The 26,897-nt window shown below is 35.6% G+C and overlaps 1 protein-coding gene across 5 annotated transcripts in view; it reads right to left on the bottom strand.

The window, feature by feature from the left end:
* STXBP5L (syntaxin binding protein 5L) overlaps positions 1–26,897 on the bottom strand; it is a 344,728-nt gene that overhangs the window by 191,774 nt on the left and 126,057 nt on the right. For all 5 annotated transcript variants that reach the window (XM_090265844.1, XM_090265853.1, XM_090265871.1 and 2 more), the window contains exons 7-8: positions 16,811–16,894; positions 9,658–9,781 (exon numbers count right to left, since the gene is read on the bottom strand). In XM_090265844.1, coding sequence (XP_090121970.1) covers positions 9,658–9,781; positions 16,811–16,894 — 208 coding nt within the window. The remainder of the gene's footprint in view (positions 1–9,657; positions 9,782–16,810; positions 16,895–26,897) is intronic.

The raw sequence follows: 26,897 nt of genomic DNA, 5'->3' as shown, positions 1-26,897 counted from the left end.
TGTTCATTTTTCTGACATAAAAATTCAGGAGGGCATCCTGGAAAAGCAGCTGGGTCATTCACAGCTTCTTATTGCTCCTGCAAGTACAGCAGCAATGTGTGCTTATTCATATACTTGAAGGCCTTGGCGTTTTCATTGTGCCAGATCACAACAGGTTTCAATATGTAGCTTGAAACATTGCTCCCAAGCAAGACTGTTATCCTGTCCTTAAAAGCTTTAAAATTTGACATTAACTTGGCCTCCTTATGGATGACAAGACCTTTGGAATCGATTTCCAGATTAGGGAGGTTTCTTCCATATTAAAAATTTGCTCCATCAAATAATTTTCCTCCAAAATCAACTTACCTAGTTTGCAAAAATTCTTCAGCAGCCTTCAAATCAACACTTGCAAACTTCTTACTCACTTTCACATTATGTAATGAATAATGATTCTTGAATAGTTTAAACCACCCAGTAAATTCAACATTGGAGTCAGGGCCAGACTCTTCTTTCAATATTGTAAACAAACGATGTACTTTGTGACCATGATGGCGCTGAGAAGGATCTGCTTTGAGGTCTGTTCTTCAATCCAGGTCATTAGAAGTTTCTCCATGTCTGATATAGTAGTTCCATCTAGAATTTTGGTTGGTCTCACTGTCTTTAATGAAGCAGATCCAGTATCAGCTTCTGTTACTTTGTTATTCTTCAAGATTGTAGCGTTGATGGAATGGGACGTGCCTGACTGGCAAGCAATAACTATCCTTGATTTTCTACCTTTGTAGTCCCGAATCACTTTAAATTTCATTCCCAGGTCAATTACTCAACATAGATTTTTGTGACAACATTAGTGGTGGATTTTGTATGCTTAGCGGCCATGATAAACAAAATAACATGAGATTAATCAAGCACAAGAGAAAATGGTGCAATCAAGAGAAACTTTAAACATGAGGTGTATGAGGTCACTGACAGTATAACATGGCATACAGTTTTAGAGCAAATTTTTCATAAGTAGAAAGAGTAAACTCTAAAATAACAATAAAAAGTAAATATATGAATTATTAAAATATTGATTATATGTATTACAGCATATACATAATTGTATGTGCCATAATTTTATATGAGTGACAACCAGGTAGATTCGCTTACAGCATCATCATCATATGTGAGTAATGCATTGAGCTACAATTTTACAATGGCCATGTCATTAGGTGACAGAAATTTTTCAGCTCCATCATAATTTTATAGGACCACCATTGTATATGCAGTCCATAGTTGACCAAAACACCTATAAGCGGTGCCAGAGTATACTCTGTTCTGTATACAGAATTCTCATGTTATACTTAATAGTATTACTAATTAGTTGTGTTTTTTAGGTGTGCAATTACATTATCAAAAAGTAATTATAATCTTAAACACTTCCTAAGTTTTTAGATATTACATTTCTTTTCCAAGTCTAATGACATTGGGTAGTATTTTCAGGAAAGTTAAGTTTTTTACAGTTGACATCTTTGCCCTGTTTTTAATCGATAACTGCACTATTAAGTATTTAATGGGATTTGGTTTAGGATCACATATGTAAATATGTGTGTCTGTGTGTGTCTTTAGTGGAGGGCATTATGATTGAAGAATATATATTTGAAATTATTACAACTTACTAAGAAAGAAAATTAATGTCTGCAGCCTTAGGAAAAACCAGTTACAACAAAAACAATGTCATCACAGTGCTGCTCTCAAGTGAAAAAGGTGCTAATCTGGCCTCAATGGTTGTGGCCACCATCCCTCTTATCCCACCATTTTCCAATAGCCTGAGTATTAGACAATAACACTATTAGCCTATATACAGGAAACACTAATAGCCTATTATATAGGAAATTTTGATTTGTAGAAAAATAATGAATCTATATAGAGTTTCCCTTCTTAGGGAACACATGGCTAAGGAGGAAAGGGGCAACAAAATAGTATATATAGTGTGTACAACATAATGTCCACAATATGTATGATACAGTCCAAATTATCAGACATATGAAGAAACAGGAAAATGTAAGCCATTCTTATGAACAGAGGCCAACTTCAAGGTGAAGCAGATGTTGGTATTATCAGATAAAAATTTTAAAGCTATAATAACTAAGCTCAATGTTTAAAGGAAACCAAAAGAAAATGCTCATAATGAATGAAAAGAGGAGATATCAGCAGAGAGACAGAAGATATAAAAAGTACTAAATGTGAAAATATCTGATTAAAAAATAACTTATGGGCTTAATAGCTAAATGAAGATTACAGAGGAAAAGAGCAACTAAATACATAATAGTTCAATAGGAATTATCCAATTAGAAATCCAGAGAAAATAATTATTGACAAAAACAAAATAGAGGCTTAGAGACAAGTGGGACAATGCCACAAATTCTGTATGCAGTAACTGGTGTCCCAGAAAGAGAGGAGAAAGGATAGAGCAGAAAAACATTTGAAGAAATAAAAGCCTGAAATTTTCTCAAATTTTGTGAAATATATAAATTTATAAATTTAAGAAGCTCTTTAGCTCAGTAGAGCCCTACTTGAATAAATCTGAAATAAGCCTAGGCACATTACAGTCAAATTGCTGAAAATAAAAGATACAAAAAAATTTTTTTTAACAGCCAGAGGAAAAAAAACTGACACATTACATACAGAGGAACCAAAAAGCAAAACACTACAAATTTCTCATTAAGAAACTATGTAAGACAGAAGACAGTGGAAGAACAGCTTTAGACTGTTCAGCACCTTAAAAACAACACACAGAATAAACCCAGAAATTTATAATCAGCAAAATTGTCCTTCAAGAATGGAAGCACAAAAGGGAATTTTCAAATAAGTAAAAGATATGTAAATTAATTTTCACTACAAGAAAGGCTAAATGATTTTGTATCTTCAGAAACAAATAAAAAGCACTGAAAATAATAGAAGAAAAACATACAAAAATGTTCTCTTCATTAAAAAAATACTTAAGATTACTTAAAGCAAAATTTATAACAATGTTTTTAGATGTAATACATATAACTATTGCATAAGGGAAAGTGGATGAAGGTAAACAAATCTATATGGTTGAGAGGTTTCTATATTTTATATAAAGTGTAACAATATTAACTCTAACAGACTGTGAAAAATTAAGAGTATATTGTAATCCCTAGAGCAACTAATAAAAATTATGTGAAGATAAAGTGCTTATATGTAAATTGAAATGGAATTCTAATGAAAGTGTTAAAATAATCCAAAGGAAGGCAAAAGGGGGGGAGGCAAAAAAATGACAGGCAGGACCAACTGAAAACAAAAATAAATTGTTATACCTAAACCCAAACCACCACTACATTTAATATTAATGAACTAAACACTCCAACTAAATGATATAAGGCTGGATAAAAAACGTAAGACCCAACTATATGCTCTCTACAGTAGATATAATGAATGCCTAGTAATAAAGCCTCAAAATATATAAAACAAACAAGGTTGAATTAAAGTAAAAAGTAGACAATACTATTACCATCTTAGGAAATTTTAATTCGATTACCATCTTATTAAAATTTCCTCTCTCAGGAACCAGTGGCACTAGTCAAATACAAGTAAAATCACAGATGATCTGATTAATGCTACGAACCACCTTGATCTGTTTATTTGAGTTTTAAAATTTATATAGCAGACATAAACATAAGTACAATGAAAAATCCATAATGTTAGAGATTTTAACTCACCTCTCTCAGAATTGAAAAATCAAACAACAAAATCTTAAGTAAAGATTTAGACAGTACAAAGTAAAAATAACAATTTTGAGTTTGACCTTTGAGTAACAGAAATTGTACATTCTTCTTCAGCACACTTGGAACTGTATAGTAATTAATTGTGTATGTCTAATTATAAAGCATATCTCAGTGAATTTTTCATAACTAGTATCATGCCATATTCTCTGACTACAATTTTAAAATCTATATAAAAACACTTTCTTGGGGATTGGAAGATGGTGGGTGAGTGAGGAGAGAATGCCCTTGCTTGCTCCCGAGATTGGTGTATAGTTTCAGATAAATATGGACAGAGCATTTCAGTTAACATCTGGGAAGTGGCAGGAGTTGAACCCTGACGCTGCTGGCGGCAGAGGAGGCTGCCTCTGAGTGACCTGTGTGGTGAAATTCGCAGAGGAAACACAGGAGAGACGCAAGGTATGGTTGGCCTGGCAACCTAGGCAGTGGCTGGTGGAACAGAAGTATTTTCACTGCCCCTGGGACTCCCCTGAGAGCAGTGACAGGCAGAGATCCATGCTGTGCACACTGGCAGAGGTGGAGTTGGCCAGGTGATGTCTGGCTCTGGGAGGGTGGGAGCAGAGAGAGAGAGAGAGAGAGAGAGAGAGAGAGAGAGTGTGTGTGTGTGTGTGTGTACTTATTGATTGTTTTTTGCGGATCAGAGAGAAAAAGTTAGGGGTGAGGCAAGATCCTTGAGGAATGCACACGCAGGAGCCCACTCACAGGGGCACACTCGCCCCACCGCCCCTACCACCCCTAGTGCCCCAGCAGGAGCACCCGCCCAGCGCAAGGAAATGCCCCCATCAGCGCGCCAGCCCTGCCCACCCGCCCTTGAAGGGGAATACCACCCAGCCCTCACACCCTCCCACTGCCCCAGCCCACCTGCTGTCTGGTGGGAAAAAGCACACTTGCCATGCCTGACCTGGGCTGTGGCCAAAAGAGGATGAAGTGAACTAGAGGAGCTTTGAAAAACTCTGGGTGCTGGTTCTGGAGAAAGAGCTGGGGGAGCAGCAGACCAGATCCCAGGGCAGACTCAACCCCAGTACTACGGGAGAAATCTCATAAGCAGACTACAGTACTCTCCTACAAGAGGCATCAGCCAGAGGCAATTGAACAACTGTCTGAAGTGTGCAGAGTGACTCTCAGTCAGCTAATTTAAGGGAAGGACCCACCAAAGAGGAACACAACAACCAAAACCAAAATACTACTAGAGAGTCCAAATAAAAGGCATGAAGGGCACCCCAAGAGCATCAAGTTAAGGAGATCAAGGAGTCTGCATCACTAAATAACACAGATTCCTACCACAGAAGGTCACACCAAAAAGGCAGAAAACAAAAGCAGATCAATCTAAGGAGCAGAAACAAACAAGAACAGACACTTATAATGGGGAGAAGAAACAACAACCCACCAAAAGGAAAGGAGGAGTCCACAGAAGGAGAGATAGATGAAATAGAGGCAAGAAAACTATCAGACATGGAATTCAAAACAATGATAATAGGAAGCTCAATGAATTCCACAAACCCAAAGAAAATTACAACGAACTCCAGGGGAACTACAAAGAACTCCAGGGTAGCTACAAGAAACTCATGGAGCACTACACTACATAAAAACTATCAGTAAGAACCAGGAAGAAATGAAGAATACAATTTCTGAACTGAAGAACACAGTAGGAGCAATCAAAAGCAGGCTAAATGATCAGATCAGTAAGTTAGAGGACAACATAGAAAAAAATTCCCAAACAATGCAACAAAATGAAAAAATACCAAAAAAAGGAGGAAGATGGTTATGAGAACTGCAAGACAACATAAAATGCAATAATATCCATATCACAGGAATAACAGAAGGAAAAACTAGGAACAAGGAATAGAAAACCTGATTGAGAAAGTGATGACAGAAAACTTCTTGAACATGAGGAGAGAAAATGTCTCACAAGTACAGGAAGCACAGAGGGTCCCAATGAGGATGGACCCAAGAAGGCCCACTCCAAGGCACATCCATATTAAAATGGCAACATTCAAAGACAAAGAAAGAATCGTAATGGCAGCAAGGAAAAACAGGAAATAACTAACATACAAGGGAACTCCGATAAGTTTATCAGCTGATTTCTCAACAGAAACACTATAACCCAGAAGGGAATGGCAAAAAATATTCCAAGCAATGAAAAATAAAGGCCTACAGCCAAGACTACTCTACCCAGCCAGGCTCTCTTTCAATATGGAAGGTGAAATAAGGAGTTTCCCAGACAAAGGAAGACTAAAAGAATACATCTCAACCAAACCAGCATTGCAAGAGATGCTAAAGGGAATACTTTAAGAAAAAGAATAAAAAGAGAGAGGGAGGGGAACACAGGTACAAAGGGCAATGAATAAATACCTGTCAATAATAACCTTAAATGTAAATGAATTAAATGCTCCAGTCAAAAGACATAGGGTAGCGGAATGAATATGAAAACATGTGCCACATATATGCTGTCTACAAGAAGCACACCTCAGAACAAAAGATATACACAGACTGAAAGTGAAGGGATAGAAAAGAGTATTCCAAGCAAATGGACATAAAAAGAAGCTGGGGTAGCAATACTTATATCAGACAAAATAGATTTCACAGCAAAGCCATAAAAAGAGACAAAGAAGGACATTTCATAATACTTAAGGAAACAATCCATCAAGGAGATATAACCCTTGTAAACATATATGCACCCAACATAGGAGCTCCCAAATATGTAAGGAAAATCTTGGAACACTACAAGAAGGATATCAACAGCAACACACTCATAGTAGGGGACTTAAACATCCCATTGTCAACAATGGACAGGTCTTCAAAGCAAAGAAACACACCAAGCATATTGAGGCATTAAACAACACTCTAGATCAAAAGAACTCAATTGATATATAGAGAGCTTTTCACCCCAAGTGCACATGGAACATTTTCAAAGATAGACCACATGGTAGGACACAAAACAAGCCTCAACAAATTCAAGAAAATTGAAATTACATCAAGCATCTTCTCAAATCACAATGGTTTGAAACTGGAAATCAATCTCAAGAAAAAAACTCAGAAATATTCAAACTCATGGAGAATGAATAACATACTATTAAATAGTGAATGGGTTAACAATGACATCAAGGAAAAAATCAAGAAGTTTCTGAAAACAAATGATAATGAACACACAATAGCCCAAAACCTATGGGACACAGCGAAAGCAGTCCCAAGAGGAATGTTCTGTCCTACTGAAAAAGGACAGAAGAATCTCAAATAAAAAATCTAATTTTAAAGCTACAAGAAGTAGAAGAAGAACAACAAACAAGCCCAGAATGAGTAGAAGGAAAGAAGTCATCAAGATCAGAGCAGAATTAAATGACATAGAGACTAAACAAACAATTCAAAAGATCAATAAAACTAGGATCTGGTTCTTTGAAAAGATAAACAAAATTGGCAAGCCTGTAGCGAGGCTCATCAAGAAATGAAGAGAGAGGACTCAAATAAACAAAATCAGAAATGAAAGAGGAGAAATCACAACTGCTATCACAGAAACAAAAAAGGATTGTAAGAAATTACTACAAACAACTGTATGGCAAGAAATATGACAACTTAAATAAAATGGACAAATTTCTGGAAACATATAATCTTCCAAAACTGAACCAAGAAGAAGCAGAAGGCCTGGATAGACCTATAACAAAGAGGTAAATTGAAACAGTGATCAAAAATACTCCCAGCACTCAAAAACCCTGGACTGGATGGCTTTGCGGGCGAATTTCACAAAACATTTACAGAAGAACTAACGCCTGCCCTTCTCAAAGTATTCCAAAAAATCCAAGAAGAGGGAAGACTCCCAAACTCTTTCTATGAGCCAGTATTACCCTAATTCCAAAACCAGGTCAAGACACAAGGAAAGAAAACTACAGGCCAATATTGCTGATGAACATAGATGCTAAAATCCTCAACAAAATATTGGCAAACCAGATCCAGCAACACATTAGAAAGATCATATACCACGATCAAGTGGGATTCATCCCAGGGATGCAAGGATGGTATAATATTTGCAAATCAGTAATATAAATGACTCATGAACATAAACAAGGTGAAGATTGACTGTGGGAGAAGGGGTGGGCCAGGTGGGGGGGAGGAATGGGGGAAAAGGTGGGACTGTAATAGAAAAACAATAAGTAAATTTTTTTTTTTTTACTGTGTGGTTGCCTCTCACTCGTGCCCCTAACTGGGGACCTGACGTGCAACCCAGTAATGTGCCCTGACTGGGAATCAAACCAGCGACACTTGGCTCGCAGGCCGATGCTCAATCCACTGAGCCGCCACGCAGCCAGGGCAGTAAATAAAAAATTTAAAAAGAAACACTTTTAGAAGTCTTAAGTTACATGTCTAACAGAGGAAAAAAGGAGTTATAATAGGGATAAGAAAATAACCTCATACTGAATATTAACAAAAATTACATATTATTAATAAAAATATATATAAAAATTTGTAGGATACAGCTGAAGTGGTACTTAGAGAAATTTTTTTTTTTGTTTTAGAAAATAAAGATAGCTGAAACAAAAGAAAACAAAATTATTCCAAAGAATATAGGTAGATATGACAATGGATGCCTCTACAGTATTGTCAAAATCACTGACCCTGGCTTATCTATGTTATGGTGAGGCAGCAGGAATTTAATTTGATTTATATGTTATGAGAGACACAGATGATGATGTGTTCAACAACCTGTGAACAGAACTTCATCTCACAGAATTATAGAAATCAATCCAAACTGATAAATATGGTAAAATATATGAAAGTATCAATTATCTGATCAAGCCAAAAAGAACTTATATAGAAGTTGACTGTTGAGTAGAACAGAATAGGAAATTTACTAATAAGTCATATTACACATTTGGAAATAAAAGTTATAAGGTCTGCGGGAGGGGCCTGGGAGGGGTGGAGAATCCAACATAAAAACAAGTACTTAAACCTGAGTAGATGTATAACGAACACCAATCCAAGGTTTCATATCATCAATCTTTAAGTAAAGCAGCTGAAGTTAAGTGTCTAAATGTAAAATAATCTCTAAGTAAAGCAGTTTAGGTTAATTGTATCAATCACTTGCAGATAAACATGCAACTGTAGTACAGAAAGTGGCAGACCAACACAAGGTTAAAGAATTCCATCTTGTGATTTATAACTCACCCATTATTTTAAAATACCACTGTTTTCTAAATGTTACACTATAATAAATGCTCAGAAACTAGAAAATAGAATAAGTTTGATTAACTGGTAGGTTTTGACCTCTCTATTCAAAGAAATAAGCAACAGTTTGAGATAAACATGGAAATCAGATCATCACCAACATTCTTGGAAATAATGTGGTCATCTGAATAAAATATTCACACATTTAAACTTTTTATTATGCCCAATTAGACAGTTCCAACATAAATGTTAAATACCTCTTTTCAATGAGCAAGATAAATACAACCTATTATAGAACTGCAGTCCTCATAATTTAGTGAAACCAAATGGCAGAAATGGAAATAAATGGGAGAACTAGAAAACAACATACTATAAAGCAGTATAAGAATTAGGTCTGAAAGTCAGATCTGGGTAATGCCATTCTCTCACTAGCATCTTAATGCTTAAAACTGGCCAAATAGCCTTTATTACCTCAGTTTCAGATACATCAACCATCCATTATCCAATTTTTGGTTGGGGAGGTCTATATAAGTATCACTTACAAAGTAGGAAAGTGGATAGACAGGAAGTTTGGGGCATAATGTGGAGGATCTGAAGGGGGTTTAGAAGAGGTATTTAGAATCATAAACTATGTCCTATCTTTTCTTTCTACCAAACACATTGAAACCACCTCTTATACTTCAAATCAAGGCACTGTAACTTTACAGTTTATTTCTTTTGAAAGTATACATCTTACCATGTGGTACTGTGGTCTGGAAAGGACGACTTGGGTTTTTCAGGTTCCATAAAGTCAAGCTGCCATCTGAATGGCTGCACATGAACTGTTTACCCTCATGATGCCAATCAATTGAATGAATAGCCTAATGAAATGACAATTAAAAACAAGTGGGGGGGGGTTAATATTTTAAATCACTCTATACTCAAAAATAAAATATTCTGACATAAACATATATAACTTTTCTGACTCATATCATACTATCTTTGGTTCAGCCTTCTATGGGCTTATAAAAGGCTACAAAAACTCAATTCCTGAAATAAAGAAAAGTTAAGTAAAATATTAACATCATTAAATCCAGGAACTTTTTGTTGTAAATTCTATATCCTCCCTGTATCCTATAATCCTTCTTTGAAAAATTACATACATAGAAGTAAAAGCAAGGTTATCAGAAGATAATATCTGGTAAGGTGATGGCCTAGTTCCACTTAAAGTAGCTAATTAAAAAAAATTATTTATATAAGAGCCACCATCTGAGGGCTTACCATATGACAGATCAAGGGAAGCAGTTAATGTACATTATTTCATTTAATCCTATAAAGGTTATTTATTCCAATTTACACATGGAAAAATAGGCCTAGAGAGATTGAGATACTTACTTAGGTCACACAACTCAAAGCCAAAGTCTACCTAACTACAAAACCCATAACTCAATCATTGTATTATATTGCCTCTAATATAAACAATTTAAATTGATTTGAAGCAAGAAGAGGTTTTGTTTTTTTTTTTATATGTACAGGTTCATTTTATAGTTATGAATTAGGTAAAATTAAAAAGTATTATTCTAGTTTCCAAATTTACTCCCAATGGTAGCACAGTGTCTTGCATAAAGTAAGTGCTGTAGTACAGGGGTCCCCAGCACCCTCCCGACTTGGGCCACACAGCAGGAGGTGAGTGGCGGAGAAGCAAGGGAAGCTGAGCTTACATTACCGCCCAAGTTCCACCCCTGACTCCCACTCCCCACCTGTGGAAAAATTTTCTTCTATGAAACTGGTCCCTGGTGCCAAAACAGTTGGGGACCACTGCTCTAGTAGACAATAAAAGCTGAATAGATGCATAGAATATGATCCTTTCCTTAGACAAACTCAGAAAACAGTGAGCGAGGAATGACTAATATAAATGAACTTCCAAACAATAAGTATTATTAAAGTTAAAGATAATTGACAGCTAGAGTAATCATTAGATATATCATAAAGAAAACAGGATATAAGCCACACCTCAAAAGATAAGTAAGATTTGATTAAGTGGAAAAGATAACATGAAACCCTGGACTTAAGTTTTTCTCTCACCCTGGTCTTCATTAGTAGGCAGAGAAGACTTCTTTTTTGCAATGTTCAGAGGAGGCAGTTAGAGGGAGAGGGAAACAAAAACAAAAACAAAACCCCCACTTTTATTTGTCTTCTTCTTTGCTTATTCCTTCTCACTTTTGTAGACGGCTAAAGTGAAATGCCATTTCCTCTTGCCACCTATGCATGTTAACTTGGATGAGCCTCAATTAACTTAAAGATCTCACAAATTTATTTTCTACATGGTGGGGCCAGAGAAAGTGTCCCCAGGCCCAACTCTTCTTCCTATTCTAGTGAATTTTTACCTACTGGAGAATTTTTACCTACTATATTATCAAAATAATAGCTACATGTAGCTTTTTTTGCTTCATCCTTTCCTATACTATTCTTAACATCCATTTGTCTATTTTGTTGCTACCAATTATGCTTTTTAGTCCCTGCACCACTTCCCCATTTTTCCCCTTTCCCCTTCCCAGCTGATAACTCTCCAATGATCCCCATACCTATGATTCTATTTCTGTCTTGGTTGTTTGCTTAGTTTGTTTTCATTTTTTAGATTCAGTTGTTGATAGTTGTTTGTTGTCATTATAATGTTCATAGTTTTGATCTTCTTTTTCTTAAATAAGTCCCTTTAACATTTTGTATAATAAGGGTTTGGTGATGATGAACTCCTTTAGCTTTACCTTGTCTGAGAAGCACTTTATCTGTCCTTCCATTCTAAATGATAGCTTTGCTGGATAATCTTGGTTATAGGCCCTTGCTTTTCATTGCTTTGAATTTTTCTTACCAGCCCCTCCTTGCCTGCAAAGTTTCCTTTGAGAAATCAGCTGATAGCTTTACGGGAACTGCTTTGTAGGTAACTCTCTGCTTTTCTTTTGCTGCTTTTAAGATTCTTTATCTTTAGCCTTTGGCATTTTAATTATGATGTGACTTGGTGTGGTGTTCTTTGGGTCCAAATTGTTTGGGACTCCCTGTGTTTCCTGGACTTGTATGTTTACTTCATTCATCAAATTGGGGAAGTTTCCTCCATTATTTTTTCAAATAAGTTTTCAATTTCTTGCTCTTTCTCTTCTCCTCCTGGCACGCCAATGATTTGGATGTTGGCACTTTTGGAGGTGTCCCAAAGTCTTATTTACTCTTCATTTTTTTTGAATTCTCATTTCTTCATTTTGTTCTGGTTGAATGTTTATTTCTTCTTTATGTTCCAAATCATTGATTTGAATCTCAGCTTCCTTCCCATCACTGTTGGTCCCCTGTACATTTTTATTTCACTTTGTATAACCTTCTCTCCTTCATTTTGTAGCTGTATTCAATCATTTCTGTGAGCATCCTTATTACCAGTGTTTTGAACTCTGCATCTGAGAGGTTGGCTATCACCTTTCACTTGGTTCTTTTTCTGGAGTTTTGATCTGTTCTTTCATTTGGGCATACTTCCCAGTCTCAACTTGGCAGTCTTCCTGTGTTTGCCTCTTTGTATTAGGTAGAGCTGCCACATCTGTTATGTTGTAAGGGGAGGAGCCTTAGATAGTCGTCAGTGCTGGACAACCTGGTTCACCACTCTGTGGGACTGTATTTGGGGGAAGGGTCAAAGAGGGAACAATGCTGCTTGCTCAGCACTCACCCCATTTCCAGTCACTTCATCTGCTTCCCCTATGCAACTCAACCCATGGACATGAACCAAGAAGGGGAGATTGCTGAAAGGAAGGGGAGTACTGAGCAGAGGGGGTCAAAGGGGGAAAATTGTAACAATTGTAATAGCATGACAATAAAATATACCTTAAAAAAAGAATTAAGCAAACAAAATAATAATAATAATAGCTACAACACAAAACCAAAACAAGTACTATAAAAGAAGTAGTATACTGATTCTACAGAAGATTAGGCATGTAAAACCAACTCATTATTAAAGAGAATTTCAAATAGTGCATTATTAAAGAACTGTCCTTTGAACTGACTTAATAACTATTTGACTTCTATTTATTTGTTTATACCCTACATTTTTTTATTTTTAAATTATATGTTATTAATTATGCTATTAAGTTGTCTTGATTATTCCCCCTTTTCCCCTCTCAGCCAATCCCCCCACCATTGTTCATGTCCATAGGTCATGCATATAAGTTCTTTGGCTACTCCATTTCCTATACTGTATTTTACATCCCCATGGATACTCTGTAACTACCCATTTGTACTTCTTACCCTCTTCTTAAAAAAGACTTTAAAGGTCTACTGAAAGCCAAATAGAATACAACTAATTCAAAAAGAAATTTGAAAGCTGTAAAACAGAATGTGGAAGTTAAACACTAGCTAGTTTCTCAACTCAGTGGTAATGACTATATTTCTTGAACAAGAAAGAGAAAGGAAACTCAAAAAGCTGGGCAACAATATGAAAAGAGGTTAAAAGGAAGTTACTCAAGGAATTAAAAGGTTAGCTTCATGTCAAACTCGGAGGGATTTCTCTGTGAGAGATAATTCAAGAAATATTAGTGTTATAAAATAAACAATTCACAGCTAATGAGGAAGTAAAATTCACATAGTTATTTCTGAAAATGAGCTTGGATGACAAAAAAACAAAACTAAATTTAAAAAATCCTCTCAATTCATCTATGGCTATTAATCAAGAGACAAGTTAGCTAGTCCAAGTAGTTTTACAATGATTAATGAGTTAATAAGATTTTTATATGCAGGACTTCTGGCGAAGATGGAGGCCTAGACAGGCATGCTGTGTCTCCCTCCACAACTAAGAAGGAATACAACTACCTCAAAACTAGAGACAACCAGAACTTTGAGAAAACCAAGCTGCATGGCAGTCCAACAAAGATATAAAGAAGAAATACTCATCCAGACAGGGAGGAGGAGCGGAGCCAGGGCAGAGAGGACGCGGTGTTGTGGCAGCAGCAGTGGCAGCAGTGGCAGGCTGGGGGAAATGCAGTCACACGTTTTAAAAAGTGGGGAGGGACACCTGGGGAGCGTCCCCAGCATCAGACCAGACTGCACAGCTCATGCTGTCTGTAACAGCACTGGGGAAAATAAAGCCTCATTGCTTTTGCCTGTGTAAACCAGAGGGTGTAGGGACAGAGGAAGAAACTGCCAGTCTCTCAGTAGAGTCTGCTTGTTGAAAGAGCCCCCACAGTCCCAGAACTTCTGCAGACACACCCACTCCGGGAACAACAGCAACAGCTAGAGAGGTGCCAGTCCCACATGTAAAGCAGAAGCACCTGGAAAAGGGGTGAATGCTGAGCAAGCGGTATTGTTCCCTCTCAGATTCCTCCCACACACACAGCACCACAACCTGGTGAAACAGGTCGCATGTACTGACAAATGCCTAAGGTTCTGACCCTTACAATGTAACAGGTGCAACAGCTCTACCTAAGACATAGAGGCAAACAAACACAGGAGCCTGTCAAGATGAGGAGACAGAGAAGTATGGCCCAAAAGAGGGAACGGATCAATGTTCCAGTGGGGGAACTAAGCGATGAGGAGATAGCCAACCTAATAGATGTAGAGTTCAAAACACTGGTGATAAAGATGCTCACAGGCTTGATGGATATGCTTAAGTATGGCAAACGCATAAGAGAAGGAGTGAAGGCTATGATAAATAAAACAAAGAAAAATCCATACAAAACCAATGGTGAAGGGAAGGAAACCAGGGTTCAACTCAATGACTTGGAACAAAAGGAAGAAAAAACAGTCAACCAATACAGAATGATGAAACAAGAATAGAAAAAAATGAGGAGAGGCTTAGGAACCTCTGGGACAATTTAAATGTGCCAATATCCAAATCACAGGGGTGCCAGAAGGAGAAGAGGAAGAGCAAGAAATTGAAATATTATGTGAAAAAATAATGAAGGAAACTTCCCTAATTTGAGTAAGGAAATAGACATAAAGGTCCAGGAAGCACAGAGAGTCCCAAACAAACAAGACCCAGGGAGAACCACACCAAGACACATCTAATTAAAATGCTAAAGATTAAGGATAAAGAGAGAATCTTAAAAGCAGCAAGAAAGAAGAGAGTTACCTACAAAGGGGTGCCTATAAGACTGTCAGTTGATTTCTCAAAAGAAACTCTGCAGGCAAGAAGGGACTGGCAAGAAAAATTCGAAGTGATGAAAAGCAAGGACCTACAACCAAGAATACTCTATTCAGCAAAGCTATCATTTAGAATGGAAGGGCAGATAAAGTGCTTCCCAGACACAGTAAAGCTAAAGGAGTTCATCATCACCAAACCATTTTTACATGGAATGTTAAAGGAACTTACTTAAGAAAAAGAAGATCAAAACTATGAACATTAAAATGACAACAAAATCACAACTTTCAACAACAGAATCTAAAAAAATAAAACCAAAAACAAATTAAGCAGACCACCAGAGTGGAAACAGTCATAAGTATGGGGAGCAGGTAGAGGGCTGTCAGCTGGAAGGGGAAAGAGGGACGAAAGAGGGAAATGCAGGAATTAAGAAGCATAGTAGGAGGGTGCAGAATAGATGGGGATGTAAGAATAGTACAGGAAAGGGTAAAGTCAAGGAACATATATGCATGAACCATGGACATGAACTAAGCGGGGTGGGACTGATGGAGGGAGGCAGGGAGCTGGGTGGAGGGGAACGAAGGGAAAATAAATTGGGACACTTGTAAAAGCATAATCAATAAAACATACAAAAACAAATAAAACTTAAAAAAAACTTAAACTGTTAAGAGGCAATGGGAGGGAGTATCAAAGAAAGTGTTGTAAAAGAAATTGGTTTTTACATTTATTTTTCTATTTTTATCAGTGTTACCTTACGTTCTTCTATACTCTTCCAATAGCATAGGTGATACCAGATAGCAATTTTTTGACTTGTATATTCCTCCTATCCTTCCCCACTTTGCCATTTTTATCTATTTGTTTATTCCTTACCTAAAGACATGCTTATTAATTTCAGAGAGAGGGGAAGGGAGGTAGAGAGAGAGAGAGAAACATCAATCAGTTGCCTCTCAAACATGCCCCGACTGGGGACCAACCTGCAATCTAGGCATGTGCTCTGACTAGGAATCAAACCGGCAATCTTTCAGTCTATGGGACGATGTTCCAACGAACTGAGCCATACCAGCCAGGGCTCCACTCTACCATTTTTTAAATTTAGTTGCAAGCATAGATGATCATCTTTATTCTCACGGCTACAACAGGGAATTCCCCATTCTCACCTTTTGTCCCCAGCCTCGCTGTCTTCATGTTAGCCTTTCCTGATGGGGGAAATAATTAATGGCCTCAAGCCAATCTCTGAACACCTGAATTATCAATTCAGAGACTATTCCTTGATAAATATGAGTTCACTGCTTTCAGCTTCAACTATGGACAATAAAATTTCAAATCTTACTGACTCATTATTACTACTACTTACTAAATTTCTCTTTATTTTAAGGCAGCAAGTATTAGAAGTTAAAATTGTTCAACTTGTCTACTTAAACTTTATGCCATAGAAAAACAATTTTCTAAGGAAAGTGTGAATAGTGTTTTTAGGGACCCTAAGGACAATCAGTTAGAATGAAAGCACAGAGTCTAAAGAAAGGAAAAGTTCAGACAAAAGTGGCTATACAGTGTAGGTAATAGACACCAAAGTATGTAAGATACCATAAAGGGCCCCAAAATGGGCAGTTAAGGCAGAATTCCCACTCAGGAAAACAACCCAGAGTTGGAACTTGTGCAAGTACAAACAGGCATAGTGAGCCACTGAGTTAGAACCAAGCAGTGTTCCAAAGGTAAGAATACTGGTAACATAAAAAGACTAAAAGTAAGACAGAGGCACAAAAATCACAACGTTGTTTCAAATATTTCAGTAGAAATCACTTACCTCATCATAATAAACTCTCAGTTCAGCTCTTTTAGATTTCAAGTCCCAGAATACCACAGTACCATTTTCATAGCCTATTAGCAGCTGGAAAACATTAGAACAATCATTTTGTAATTTAACATTAATTTTAACATGTTCTAAATAAAATTTAGTGTTAATATAATAAAGTAAAATCATACTACATAATACAATTTTATTTAGGATACCAATTTTTCCAGATTCTGATTATAGGCTTCCTACATTTAAAAAAATTGGCAAATAAGCTACTTCAATGTAAACATTTACCAATTAAATATGACTCATTCCAAAGACAAATTGAGGAAATATGTACAAATACATGACAATATTAAAATAAGAAAACTGAAACAAAAAAGGAATAGAAAAATGAAGATGAAATAAAGGATGAAATGAGGTAAGTTTAATAATTATGTATAATGCCATTCAATCCTAAGCACTTGAAAAATGTGGCCACAAATTTGACATCAAGTTTATTTATATCAAATCCTATTTTTTCCTTCATTTATGGAGCATTTTAAACTCAGATTTATGAACCCTCATAAGTTCACAAGGTATTCTAGAGGTTCAGATAATTATAAATGGTTAATATTTGCTCATAAATCAATGACTTAAAATACATGTTCTTCATTTTAAAATAAAAGAATCTGAAAACATGATTAGAAGATCATATTCAATACTCAAGGGAATGGGGGCAGAGGCTGGGTGGAGATGGGCAAAGTGGAAGGAAAATGGGGACATCTGTAATAGTATCAACAATAAAAATAAAGTAAAAGGAAGACTCAACCCATGCTAGCCATGCTGATGATTTCTGCTATGATTCTGAGTGATCATGTTTCATTAAATTTAATCTGTTCTTGGTTAAAAAAACAGGAAAGATAAAAATAGGTCAATGTTCAAATGAAAACATTTTCCATGGATTTGCCTTAGGATGACTTTCTAGAAATTCATTAGTATTTCCCTGATGAGAATTGCTGTATGGTACAATGCTTCAATATTCCATAAAAACCAGTAGTAAAACAGAAAATGCTGTGTTGGTTATAAGCTACTCCCACATAGCATCCTGAGACTTAATCACTTACCTCAACATCTAATAATAGAACACAAAAAATAACAAACCAGCTAGTAATTTTAACAGGAAATAAACAAAATTTCAAATATCATGTCAGGAAAGCAATGTATATTTATTGTCAAAGTTATAACAATACTTACATGTTTTGAAAAAATAATTGAGCTTCTTTACAAACTAAAGTAAATAGTATAATGGCTTGCTAAAATAAAAATTCAAAATTAAGTGCAAATTTAAAGAATATTTCTTAAAATTGTCCCACTTGATTATTTTTTTCCTTTATTTCCCTTGCCCTAGGTGATGTAGAGGCAAAAATATTACTATATGAGATATCTAAAATTTTACTGCCTATGTTTTCCTCTATGATTTTTATGGTGTCATGACTTATATTTAAATCTTTTATTCATATTGAGTTTATTCTGGTATATGGCGTAAGTTGGTGGTCTACCTTCATTTTTTGCATGTACCAGTCCAATTCTCCCAACACTATTTATTGAAAAGACTATTTTTACTCTATTGTATGCTTGTACCCCCATGTCAAATATTAATTGACCATAGAGACCTGGGTTTATTTCTGGGCTCTCTATTCTGTTCCATTGATCTATGTGTCTGTTCTTATGCCAGTATCAGGCTGTTTTGATTACAGTGGTCTTGTAGCATAGTTTTATATCAGGTATTGTGATCCCTCCAACTATATAATTTTTTCTCAAGATTTCTGAGGCTATTCAGGGTATTTTTTTCGTTCCATATAAATTTTTGGAGTATTTGTTCTAGATCAGAGAACTATGCCATTGGTATTTGAATCTATAGATTGCTTTGGGTAATATGAACATTATAATTATGTTAATTCTTACAATTAATGAACACTGTATACCTACATCAAATTAAAAATCTTCTGCATGGCTAAAGAAACCATCAACAAAATGGAAAGGGAACCAACCATATGGGAGAACATATTTGCCAATGATACCTCAAACAAGGGTGTAATCTCCAAAATATATAAAGAAAACATACAACTCAACACCAGAAAGACAGACAATCCAATTAAAAAGTGGGCAAAAGATCTGAATACGCAATTCTCCAAGGAGGACATACAGAGGGACCATAGACATATGAAAGGATGCTCAACATCACTAGCCATCAAAGAGATGCAAATTAAAACCACAATCAGATACCACCTCACACCAGTCAGAATGGCCATCATTAGCAAATCAACAAACAACAAATGCTGGCGAGGATGTGGAGAAAAGGGAACCCTAGTGCACTGTTGGTGGAAATGCAGGCTGGTGCAGCCACTGTGAAAAACAGTATGGAATTTCCTCAAAAAAACAAAAAGAAAAACAAAAATGGAACTGCCTTTTGATCCAGTGATTCCACTGCTGGGAATATACCCTAAAGAATCTCAAAACACCAATTCAGAGGAACTTATGCACCCCTATGGTCATAGCAGTGCTATTTACAATAGCCAAGTCCTAGAAACAGCCTAAGTGCCCATCAGTAGATGAGCGGATCAAAAAACTGTGGTACATTTACACAATGGAATATTACACAGAAGGAAGAAAGAAGGAACTCCTACCTTGTGCGTCAGCATGGATAAACTTGAGAATATTATGCCAAGTGAAATAAGCCAATTGGTGAAAGACCAACACTATATGATCTCACTTATAAGAGGAATCTAACAAACAAAATAAATTAACAAGCAAAACAGAACCAGAGACATGGAAACATGGAACAGACTGACAGTGGCCAGAGGGGGTGGGGGAGGGGATGGGACTAGTCAAAGAACATATGAATGACCCATGGATTGTCTGTGGGAGCAAGGCGTGGGCTGGGCTGGGTAGAAGATGGCAAAGGGGAAAAAATTGGGACAACTGTAATACAATAACAATAAAAAAGAATAAAGAAAGAATATTTCTTAAAATACAATAAAGTCATACATACTGTATTTAGATGTGTTTTAACTTCAAATCAATTCTTTTCACATACTTGAGAAAATAATGACCAATAAAATCTGTTCCTATGTAGTATAAGAAAATAATTCCTACAGAGTGTATGGAAACTAGATTTGTAAATCTAAGAAGTTTAGAAAATATGACTTAAGTGACAAAATGAATAATATAACCTTTCATAATCTGAGCCCCCAAATATAATAAAAGTCTAAAATGCTATTTTTTCAAAGTAGATGTCTGAAAAATGGAGGTTGTAAAACATTATTACCAATTGCCTCAGTAAAATCACAAAATATAAAATACTGAACCTCAAAACTTCATAAATTATTGAGGTAATTACAAGATTATAATACGGGAAATACGAAGAGATATTAGAATCAATTGAGAATTGAGACAAAGCAAAGCAGCCTCTGGTAGCCAGGAGATATCAGACAAGGTCATTCTGTGACTATGATGGATCAAGACAAAAACAAGATCATTCTGAAATCATGTCTGACCAAAATATGAAAATCACCCAAACCACAAATATGTAATATTACATAATATATATTTGTATATATTTTATGTAATAATATATATAAATTTAAAAAACATAACTTCCATAATAGAATGTAAGTAACATAAAGGCAAAGAAGTGGGGTGGCTTAATCACTACTATTTCATCAGAACCTTGAACACTATTGAGGAAAATAGGTTATCTGATAAATATCTGTTAAATTAATTATTAAATACCAAAGTATCAAAATCATAGAAACTATGTTCTCTAACAATAGTGAAATAAAATTAGAAGTCACTGACAAAGATATTTTTAAAAATAAAGAATATACTCCTGAATAGTTAATGGTAAAGAAATCATAATGAAATAAAAGATATAAAACTAAACAAAAATGCCTTGTACTGAAACTAGTGAGATACAGATCAACATATGTCAACAGAGAAATTTACAGTTTCATAAATATGAGGTCTGTCCAGAAAGTATCCAGACATGTACTATGAAAAATTCTTTTTTTATTGTTCTTCTATTACAGTTATCCTATTCCCTCCCCCCCATTGCTCTCTCCTGTCCTGCCCACCCCTATTCTTTCACAGTCAATCCTGCCCTGTTTTTCATGTACATGGGTCATTTAGACTAGTTGCTTGACTAGACTCTTCCCCTTCTTTCCCCCCTCGTACCCCCAGTCCCCTCTGGACACCATCAGTCTATCCCCTGTTTCCATGCCTCTGGTTCTATTTCACTCATTTGTTTGTTTTGTTCATTAGGCTCCTATTATAGGTGAGATCATATGGTATTTGTCTTTCACCGACTGGTTCATTTCACGGAGCATAAAACTCTCCAGTTCCATCCATGTTGTCATAAATGGTAGGAGTTCCTTTTTTCTTTCTGTTGCACAGTATTCCATTGTGTAAAGGTACCAGTTTTTTGATCCACTCATCCATTGATGGACACTTAAGCTGTTTCCAGCACTTGACTATTGTAAATAGCACTGCTATGAACATAGGGGTGCATAGGTTCTTTTGAATTGGTGTTGCAGGATGCTGAAGCTATAATCCCAGCAGTGGAACTGCTGGATCAAAAGGCAGCTCCATTTTGATATTTTTGAGGAAATTCCATACTGTTTAACATAGTGGCTGCACCAGCCTGCATTTCCACCAACAGTGCACTAGGGTCCCTTTTCTCCACATCCTTGCCATCACGTGTTTGTTGATTTGTTAATGATGACCATTCTGACTGGTGTGAGGTAGTATCTGATTGTGGTTTTAATTTGCATCTCTCTGATGGCTAGTGATGTTGAGCATCTTTTCATATGTCTATGGACCCTCTGTATGTCCTCTTTGGGGAAGTGCGTGTTCAGGTCCTTTGCCTATTTTTTAATTAAATTGTCTGTCTTCCTGGTGTTGAGTCGTATAAATTCTTTATATATTTTGGAGATCAGACCCTTGTCCTAAGTATCAATGGCAAATATGTTTTCCCATATGGTTGGTTCCCTTTGCATCTTGCTGATGTTTTCTTTAGCTGAGCAGAAACTTTTTAGTTTGATGTAGTCCCATTTGTTTATTCTTTCCTTTATTTTCCTTGTCCTAGGAAATATAGTGAAGAAAATATTGCTGTGTGGAATATGTGAAATTTTCCTGCCTATGTTTTTCTCTAGGACTTTTATGGTGCCATGGGTTACATTTAATTCCTTTATCCATGTTGAGTTTATTCTGGTGCATGGTGTAATTTTTTGGTCTAGTTTTGTTTTTTTGCATATCCCTGTCCAGTTCTCCCAACACCATTTGTTGAAGAGGCCATTTTTACTCCATTTTATGCTCCTGCTCCCTTTGTCAAATATTAATTGACCACAGAAACCTGTATTTATTTCTGGGCTCTCTATTCTGTTCCATTGATCTGTTTGCCTGTTCTTATGCTAGTACCAGCCTGTTTTGATTACAGTGGCCTTATAATATAGTTTGATATCAGGTATAGTGAGTCCGCCTGCATGTTCGTCTTTCTCAAGATTGCTGAGGCTATTCAGGGTCTTTTTTGGCTCCATATATATTTTTGAAATATTTTTTCTAGATCTGTGAAATATGTCATTGGTAATTTAATAGGGATTGTATTGAATCTATAAATTGCTTTGGGTAGTATGGTCTTTTTCATGATGTTAATTCTTCCTATCCATGAACATGGTATATGCTTCCATTTATCTGTATCTTCCATAATTTCTTTCTTCGGTGTTCTGTAGTTTACAAATATGCCTTTAATTTCTGAATATTGACTTGAGTATCCCGCTACTTTGCCAAATTCACTTATTAGGTCAAATAGTTTTTTGATGGAACCTAAAGGGTTTTCTATGTACACTATCATGTCATCTGCATTAATGACAGTTTTACCTCCTCCTTTCCAATTTGGATGCCTTTTATTTCTTTTTCTTGTCTGATGGCTGTGGCTAGAACTTCCAAAACGATGTTGAACAAGAGAGGAGAGAGTAGACATCCTTGTCTTGTTCCTGATCTTAGACGGATAGTTTTCAGTTTTTGCCTGTATGATGTTGGCTTCCGGTTTCTCATATATGGCCTTTATTATGTTGAGGTATGCTCCCTCTATTTCCATTTTGCTAAGCATTTTTATCATAAATGGCTGCTGTACTTTATCAAATGCTTTTTCTAGAGACATTTATTGAAGAAAATACAAGATGCAAGAAACTGTACATAGGACAATGACAATCTCCTTCAGAGGAGACACTTAGGGCCCTCACAGTTCTCCCAACCACAGCATAATGTTCCTTCTGCTCTGGTAACAAACTGTAGAATGAATTTTGTCACAGGATGTTTCATTCTAACATCCTGTGCCAAAATCTCAGATACAGTAGTTTTTGGAATCCGCAGATCAGTTTCTAGTTCTTGCGCTGTCAGTTGCCAGTCTTTGTTGATTGCAGCCAGTACACATTCCACATTCTCAGGTGTTCTGCTTGTTGTAGGCCTTCATGAACATGGACCACTTTCAAAAGAGTTTTTACTATCTTTGAAGCATTTGTGTCACACTTTTATTTGAGCTGCACTCATTGTATTACCCATGAAAGCCTTCTCAAGCATCTGAATAGTTTCTGTGGAGGAATGTTCAAGCTAAACGCAAAATTCGATGCAGATTCACTGCTCTATTAGCTCAGTCATTTTGAATGCGAAGGTCACACAGTGCACATCCTCAATCAATGAGTGTCTACTGCCCTCACTGACTAGTACAATGAAGACATCATTGTTCACACATGTGCATTCCAGTCCACTCTCCCTGGCTGTCAGGTTACATCAATGTTGTGCAAACCATTCTTGTTATATTAACAATAGCTAGACTTTTCTGGACAGACCTTATATGTATAAAAAGAAATTTTTAACTGTTTACTGATACAATCATTTAAGTTTAGAAAAAAAATTTAAATAGCAAGCCTCAGGAAATAGAAGAAAAAATAATAAGTCATCTTACCCAAAAGCAAAGAATATCTTTCACTTATTCAAGTATACTTTTATATCTTTCAGGAAGTCAGAAAGTCTTCCATACATGGATTTTCTTGTTAATTTCATAGCTAATTGAATTTTCGGGTGCTGTTTTTATTTTTCTATTTTTGATTTTAATACAAGTACCAAGTGAGTCACATTCTAAAAATAGAAGTCAGATTGTGTCTATGTGTCGTAATGCCAGGGCTTCAAAATCAAGACAAATCTTTGTTTCTGGTTGCTGTTTTATATGAGATCTTCTCTTCATTGTCTCTTCTAGAGGGTATTGTTTCTATGGTTGTACTGTATAATAGCATGTTACTCTAAATTCATTTACTATTTGTATTCATCTTAATGTTGATTTTTGTAGGCATTCCATATACACTATTATCTAATCTAAAATACACTATTTTACTTTTTCCTTTCCAATTTTTATTCCTTTTTTTTTTTGTACATGTCTAACCACATTACTAAAAATCCTATAGCATTAAAAATAGTGGAGAGAATGAATATCCTTGCTTTCTTCCTGACTTTAGTGCCAATGCCTCTAGTGTTTCCCCATTAAATGAGGCCCTGGATCCTTGAATTAATTCATTTTTTATAAATTTACTTGGTAATAGGTACTTAATATTTTAATAAATATTTTTATTAAAGTATAGAGAAAAGGACACCAATTACAGATGTGTTTTTAATGAATTACAACAAAGTGAACATACTCAAGAAACTACTACATAGGTCAGGAAACACAACAGGAAAACAATAAAAGAAAAATAATACAAAACACTCAGAAGCCAATATCCTCATCCTCTCTATAAAGATTACTACTCTGACTTCTAGAATACGACAGGTCACTATTATCTGTTTTTGAATTTTATATATGTGGAATTGTACTTCATATGTTCTTTTGTTTGGCTCCTATTTCTAAACATGATATCTGTGGGAGTAATTAATTCACTTTCTCTTTTTCTCTCTTTTTTAATTGATTAAATTTTAAATATAATTTGACATTTGTATACCCTACAAAGTGATCACCACCAGAAGTCTAGTTACCATCCCATTCACTTTCATTACTGTAACAGTCCATTGTTTGGGTACAACACAACCACAATTCATTCACTTTACAGGTAATGTATATAGATGTTTCTATGGACAAACCTGCATATGTCTTATGGTGAATACATATATTCATTTCTGTCAGGTATATAGTTATCCATAGGGTAAGAGTATGTTTAACTTAATCAATACTGCCAAGCTATTTTCCAAATTAATGGTACCAGTTTTCATTTCCATGAGCTGCACAAGAACTCCAATTCCTTCTTACCTTATTTAATAACTAATATTGTCAATAGCCATACAATGTTAAATAGAAGATGCACATAATTGGCATCTTTATTTGATTTTGTACTGTAGGAGGAAAACATTAAGTCACCATTAAGGAGGATATTTACATAGTTTTGAGAAAATCAGAAAAATTCAGATTAAGTTCCTTTCTTTTCCTAGTGCAACAAGAGATTTTTATTTATCATGAAGGGAAGTTGAATTTTATCAAATGCTTCTTATGTATCTTTTTATTGTCATATATTTTTCCTCCTTACTTCTGTTAATATAAAAATTACACTGATTGATTTTGAAAAGTTGAAACAACTGCATCCCTGAGATGAACACAAATTTGTTGCATTACTTTGTGCTTTTTCTCTTAAATTTTAAATCAATTTGCCAGGAATGTATCAATTTCATTAGTATCTTCACAAAATCAACTTTTGATTTTGCCAGTGTACTATGTTTTGTTTTCTATATATTTTAATTTCTGCTTTCATATTTTGTCTTAGAGTTCTCCAGAGAAACAGAACCCATGGGACGTATATATGGAAAGAGATTATTACAAGGAATTGGCTCACATGATTATGGAGGCCAACAAGTCCCAAGACCTCAAGGTGAGTTGGCAAACTGGAGACTCACAGAGCCAATGAAAAGAGTTCCACCTGAGTCTGATGGCCTGAGAACCAAGACAACTGATGGTGTAATTACAACCTGAAGACCAGCAGGTTTCAGATTAAGGAAGAGCTGATGTTTTAAATCAAGTATGATGGCAGGAAAAAAAGCTGATGTCCCGATGGAAAGCAGTCAGGCAGGAGGAACTGTCTTCTCCTGGAGGAGTCAGCTTTCTTGTTGTATTCAGGCAAAAGACCGGAGGAACCCGATCCCATTAGGGAAGTCAATCTGCTTTACTCGGACTACTTATTTAAATGTTAATCTCATTTAAAAACACCATTACAGAAATAATCAAAGTAATATCTGACCAAATCTCTGGGCACCCCATGGCTCAGTCGTGTTAACACAAAATTAACAATCACATCTTTATTATTATCTTTCTTCTGCTTTGAGTTTAATTCACTATATTTCAATATTCACACTAAGATCATTGATTTTCAGTTTCTCACTTTTTAATAAATGCAATAAAAATCTATAGATTTCCCTCTAAGTACAGCTTATCTACGGTCCCTAAGTTTTGACATATCACATTTCTATTATAATTTAATATATTCTAATTTCAATTCTGATTTCTTTGCCATATTGGTTATTCAGAAATATAGTGCTTAATTACTAAGCATTTAGGAGATTTTCTATTTATCTCTGATTGATAATCTTGCTAAATTATCCTGTGGTTAACAGAATATATTGTGTATTATTTTAATTCTCTGAAGTTTGTTCAAACATTTTTTATGGCTCAACAAATGTGCAACTTCAGTAAATATTCCGTGTACACTTAGAAAATAATGTGTAATCTGCAGGTATTGAGTGTAATGTACTATACATGTCAATTAGATTGAATTAGTTAATCATGTTGTTCAAATTTTTTTTGTGCTCACTAATTCTTTTTCTTTTTTGCTTATTTAAAAGTGTATTAAAATCTCCAACTACAATTGTGGATTTGGGTATCTCTCATCTTAGTTCTGTCAAATTTGCTTTGTATCTCTTAGTTCTGTCAGTTCTTATTCACACACACCAAGGATTCATGTAAACAAAAACATGGTTCAGATATGCATGTTTCAGTTAACATGGTATCAATGCAAAGCAAGCA

The sequence above is a fragment of the Furipterus horrens genome, unplaced genomic scaffold (genome assembly GCF_987537825.1).
Source record: "Furipterus horrens unplaced genomic scaffold, mFurHor1.1.pri manual_scaffold_1, whole genome shotgun sequence".
In the NCBI taxonomy this organism is placed as follows: domain Eukaryota; kingdom Metazoa; phylum Chordata; class Mammalia; order Chiroptera; family Furipteridae; genus Furipterus; species Furipterus horrens.
This window is presented reverse-complemented; position numbering and strand designations above follow the sequence as displayed.